Genomic DNA, 6,000 nt, shown 5'->3' with positions numbered 1-6,000 from the left:
GGGCCTCTCACCGTCGCGGCCTCTCCCGTTGCGGAGCACAGGCTCCAGACGCGCAGGCCCAGCCGCCATGGCTCACGGGCCCAGCCGCTCCGCATCACGCGGGATCCTCCCGGACCGGGGCGCGAACCCGGTTCCCCTGCATCGGCAGGCGGACGCGCAACCACTGCGCCACCAGGGAAGCCCTCAATCTTATATTCTAAAGTATTTGTTTCCTTATGGAGTTGTCTTATTACTTATTTCTACCCAGAGAATTTTTTTGGTTGTTTTTTTTCCATTTAGTTCTCCCTGAAGGCAGTTCTTAAAATTTAGAGAAGCAGTATTAGATTCTTGGGGAATAGCCTTAAAAGCAACCACTTGTTTTACTGAACTCTGGTGATCATTCGTTGTACGGTGTGACTTTTTTTTTCCTAAGATTTCGGTTCATCTTGGAAGTACCTGTTCATCATAGCAAAAATGAAGAACACCACAAAAACATCTGTTTCTAATCCAACCATCCAAGAGGTATTTTATTTGTTGCACACCTGCTATGTGCCAGGCACTGTCCTAGGCACTTGGGATGCCTCACTGAACAAAACACATAAAAATCCCTGCCCTCAGAGTTTATATCCTGGCAGGAGAAGGCAAATAATAAACAATAAGCATAAAAAATGACTAAATTATATAGCATATTCACAGGTGATAAATGCTATGGAAAAAACAGAGCAGGGCAAGGTGGAGATCAGGAGGGCAAGCTGAAACTTCCCTACCTCCCCAGCCTTTATACTCAATGTTCCATCTACTCTCCTATCTTGAAAAACATTATTCTCCCCATTCTGTACTACCAATGAATCACTGTACCATTATTTCTGATTCCTTTCACAGTCAAATTTCTTCAACAAGTTGTCTACACTCTCTGCTTTCACTTTCTCACTTCCCAGTTACTACTCTGCAACTCAAAGTTATCTAGTTTCTGCTCCTACTTCTTCACTGAAACTATTGCCAAAGTCACCATTCACTTCCATGTTACCAAATCCAGTGGAAATGAATCCAAATTTTGATACTTTTGAGCACTCCTTCCTCCTTGAAACGTGCCACCCTCTTGGATTTCATTATATTGCTCTCTCCTGCTTACCCTCCTACTTCTCAGTCTCCACTGACAGCTACACTACTTCTGACCATCCTTTAAATGTTTGTGATGCTTGTGTTCCGCTGGATTCTACTCCAGTCCCTTCAATTTTTTCTTATTTCTGGTTGGAATCGATCATTCACTGTGATTTCAATTACTATCTATATACTGATGACTCTAAACTTTTATATCCAACCAGACCTTTCTCCTGAGCTCCAGAACCATATATCTAACTGCCTACTAGTCACATCTACCTGGATGGCCCATAGGCACTTAAAACAGCCCATCCAAAAATGACTCATCTCCCCCTGCCAAACCTGCCCTTCTTCTCACTGTTCCAGCTCAGCACCATCTCTCCAGTTGACCCATCATTTAGAAACCTGAAATACTCTCTTCAGCACCCTAATTTCTTCCCCCACGCACATTGATCACCAAGTCCTGTTGATGCTACATGCTAAACAGCTCTCAAATCTACTTCTATCCACAAGTGCCACTACTCTAGCCGAGGATACCACATTTTCTCATCTACATTAATACAACGGTCTCATAACTGGTTCCCTTGACCCCAGTGTTGCTCACTCCCAATTCTCCACACAACAGTCAGAGTGACTTCTAAGGATTAGATCTAACCATACCATTCCTTTGCTTGAAACCCTTCACTGGTTCCCGCCAACCACAGGATAAAACCCAACCCTTTAATGTGGGTTACAAGTTCTTCTGATTTAACATCTAAGTCAAAGTTGCTGCCGTCCTGAACTATCTGCAGTGCTCCAAATACTTCATGCATTTGGGCCTTCATACCTGAAACGCTCCTTCCACCACACAGTGATTCCATGGCAAACGCTTGTTCATCCCTCTTACCTTTCATTTTATGTCTCTTCCTGAAGTCTGGGCTAGTGTCCCTGCCAACTGCTCCCACAGAACTTGGTACTCCTCCCATCACAGCCCTGTCATTACTTCTTTACCTGACTTCTTCCCCAGCTGGATGGTGAGCTCCATGACGGAAAGGCTAAGCCTATCTTGCTCATGATTATATCCCCAGTCCATAGCCTAGCAGGGGCTAAATCAATGTTTGTTGAATGAATGAGCAATAGCCCAGGTAAACTTGAGCCCTACACATTTCAAAGAGGAAAGTAAATCATAAAAAAAGATATAAATTTTTTTAAAAATCAATTTTACGTATGTCACAGAACACAACTGTTTTCTTCAAAAAGTAAATATAAGATAATAACAGTGTTCAGCTCTGGGTAGTGGATTATGGTTGAGTTTTTTTCCTTTCTTCTACATAGCCTTTTTACCAAATTGTCTATAATGAGTGTGTCTTACTTTTATGGTAGAAAAAATAAGGTTATAAATTATAAACTACAGGGCTTTCCTGATGGCACAGTGGTTGAGAGTCTGCCTGCCGATGCAGGGGACACGAGTTCGTGCCCCGGTCCGGGAGGATCCCACATGCCGCGGAGCGGCTGGGCCCGTGAGCCATGGCCGCTGAGCCTGCGCGTCCGGAGCCTGTGCTCCGCAACGGGAGAGGCCACGACAGTGAGAGGCCCGCGTACCACAAAAAAAATAATAATAAATTATATATATTTATATATATATATATATATATATATATATAAACTACAAAGAACCCTAATACAAAATATTTTTACCTCTTTTCCTCCAATCAAAGAGTGCCATATACAGTGAAATATGATCACTGGGTTTTTTCTACCACTTTGCTTGAAGGTGAATAACAACATGAAATCTCTGCTTTATTTAACACCAACAGAAGTATATATATGTTGATAACATAACCCAAGTTGCAAAAATCACATCACTATCTAGGACCTGAAATGCAAGCAGTGCTTTTCATATGTTTTTTTTAATTCTGTAGAAGCTATTTTTAATAAGAATTCGGATTCTGGTTTGATGCATAAAAACTGAATTATATTTTTATTTTATATTTAGAAATAAACACAACAAAAATACGAACTAATTTTTATCCTTCTAAAACACTCCATCAGGTTTGGATGACTGGGACAGTCTCCTCTACTCTGAAAGACGTGTCCTTCTCAATGGGAAGATAATGCTACAGGAGAAAAGTAAAGTAGAGTTAAACAACTTGAAAACTAGTATACACACATCACACTTTGTTATAGAAGGAACTGACTGCGACAAAGTTCTCAAATTCTATATATTGAATGCTATGATTAACTTAGTTATTTTCAGTTTGCCAATGTATCATCTTATTACAGTGAGGCATACAGACAAAATACACTATAGCAAATACCATTACAATGACAATTTCTGAATAACAAAGTTAACGTCCATGCCTCAGAGAATGACCCACAGAAATAAAGTTTTGTTAGTCTAGTTATAATGTCATATGTGTGCATACACGCATGTGTGTGCATATATTGGGTCGGCCAAAAGTTTCATTCGTTTTTTTTCCATAAGATGGCTCTAGTAGCACTTAGTTGTCTTTAACTTCATTCGAAACCATTTTGTTAGATTGTATTGTGACAGCTGTCACATCAGCATGCATTTTAAAAAAACTTATCAAAACTAGTGAATTTTTGTGTAGCCATTTTAATATTGAAGATGGAAGAAAAAAAGCAACATTTTCTGCATATCATGCTTTATTATTTCAAGAAAGGTAAAAAAGTAACTGAAACGCACAAAAAAAAAAGATTTGTGCAGTGTATGGAGAAGGTACTGTGACTGATGGAACGTGTCAAAAGTGGTCTGCGAAGTTTCGTGCTGGAGATTTCTCGCTGGACGATGCTCCACGGTAGGGTAGACCAGTTGAAGTTGATAGCGATCAAATCGAGACATTAATTGAGAACAATCAACGTTATACCACGCGGGAGATGGCCGACATACTCAATATATCCAAATCAAGTGCTGAAAATCATTTGTACCAGCTTGCTTATGTGAATCACTTTGATGTTTGGGTGCCACATAAGTTAAGCGAAAAAAACCTTCCTGACCGTATTTCCACATGCGATTCTCTACTTAAACATAACAAAAACGTTCCAGTTTTTAAAACAAATCGTGACAGGTGATGAAATGTGGATACTATACAATAATGTGGAACGGAAGAGATCATGGGGTAAGTGAAATGAACAACCACCAACCACACCAAAGGCCGGTTTTCATCCAAAAAAGGTGATGTTGTATATATGGTGGGATTGGAAGGGAGTCCTCTATTATGAGCTCCTTCCGGAAAACCAAACGATTAATTCCAACAAGTACTGCTCCCAACTAGACCAACTGAAAGCAGCACTCGACAAAAAGGGTCTGGAATTAGTCAACAGAAAACGCATAATCTTCCATCAGCATAACGCCAAGACCACATGTTTCTTTGATGACGGGGCAAAAACTGTTACAGCCTGGCTGGGAAGTTCTGATTCATCCACCATATTTACCATTTGGATTTCCATTCATTTCGGTCTTTACAAAATTCTCTTAATGGAAAAAATTTCGATTCTATGGAAGACTGTAAAAGGCACCTAGTTACCTATGAGCTTCAGGAGCTAATAAGAGTGCTACAGTGACACTCCAACTGTCAGAATGAGAGTAGCTGAGTAGCAGAATTTTGAGTGTCAGGTTATACTTGGGCGGGGCGGGTTGGGGGGTACAACTGCCCAAGAAAAGAGGAGTCTTGAAAATACACTGGTGGGGGAGATACTCGTAGAGGGGTACACTGAGCTAATCCTCCTGGCTCTTTAGGAGTGCTGGAATGTGTTTTAAAAGGCGGAAAGAAAGAGTCCTAATTTTAGGAAGTAGTCCACAGATTCATGCTCTCATATTATAGATAAAGCTGCATAAGTTGACAAGTCCACATAGCTATACCTACCAAAAAAACAAGAAAAGCAGCTATTCTGAGACTTTTTCTGAGGATCACTCAGAGGTTTTAGGTTAAAAAAGAAGCATGTTCGGGATGTTTTAAGCTGTGTAACACACCTGAAGTTGTCACCAGGGTAGGGACAGGGTGCTACTGTTAACTTTTCCGTAAACTTACTGGTTTATTATTTCTTAGTGGAAACTTTTTTTCCTTAAAAAAAAATAACTTTTCTTTGCTCAAAAAGATAAAAAGTTTTGGGAAGATGGAATTATGAAGTTGCCTGAAAAATGGCAGAAGGTAGTGGAACAAAAGGGTGAATACGTTGTTCAATAAAGTTCTTGGTGAAAATGAAAAATGTGTCTTTTACTTAAAAACCGAAGGCACTTTTTGGCCAACCCCCAATATATGTGCATGTGTGTACTGCATTAAAGTTATACAAAGTAATATATAGGTATGTGTAATAATATACATGTATTATTATAATATATACTTATATATTACCTTATATAAATAATACATCAATTACATATATGTATATAATACCTTGTATAAGGATTTTCTTTTGTTCCCTCTGAGATAAGTCACTTTTCCTATTCATCTAGTCCAAATCTCCATTTTGCAGCTTCATGAACTGAGCCCAGGAAAGTTAAGGGACCTGCCCAAACTCCCACCGTAAATAACAGGAGAACTGGGACTAAAGCCAGAGTCTCCTGACGCTCAGTTTAATGGTCTGTTATTCCACTCCTCTCCTTCTCCATAACTGAGGCTAGAAATCAACACCTTAAAATTTGAGTAATGCACTGCAATTTTCAAAGCATTTTCACATATCCTTAAGCTACACACACACACACACACACACACACACACAAACACACACACCCTCAGCTGATGGTATCAAGGCTAAGTTACTTGCCCATGGAAATGCCACTACTTAATGGCCTGAGTCTCCTGACTCCCAATCTAGTACCCTATTCCTTGAAGTATACTTCTTTTCTCACAAACCATTTTATTCTTACTGGGCCCTTGGTAATTACTTTGGGAGGAGGAGACCCAGGCCAAGGCTAGG

The 6,000-nt window shown here is 40.0% G+C and overlaps 1 protein-coding gene and 1 pseudogene across 1 annotated transcript in view; both read right to left on the bottom strand.

Moving 5' to 3' along the window:
• Positions 1 to 1,892, bottom strand: part of LOC114484665 (non-histone chromosomal protein HMG-14-like) — a 37,818-nt pseudogene extending 35,926 nt beyond the window's left edge.
• A 1,225-nt stretch (positions 1,893 to 3,117) lies between these two features.
• Positions 3,118 to 6,000, bottom strand: part of FMR1NB (FMR1 neighbor) — a 50,145-nt gene continuing 47,262 nt past the window's right edge. Inside the window, exon 6 of the mRNA XM_028482627.1 lies at positions 3,118 to 3,176. Coding sequence (XP_028338428.1) covers positions 3,160 to 3,176 — 17 coding nt within the window. The 3' untranslated portion in view covers positions 3,118 to 3,159. The remainder of the gene's footprint in view (positions 3,177 to 6,000) is intronic.

The sequence above is a fragment of the Physeter macrocephalus genome, chromosome 21 (assembly GCF_002837175.3).
Source record: "Physeter macrocephalus isolate SW-GA chromosome 21, ASM283717v5, whole genome shotgun sequence".
NCBI classification, from domain to species: domain Eukaryota; kingdom Metazoa; phylum Chordata; class Mammalia; order Artiodactyla; family Physeteridae; genus Physeter; species Physeter macrocephalus.
Note: the sequence above shows the minus strand (reverse complement) of the source record. Positions and strands in the feature narration are given on the sequence as shown.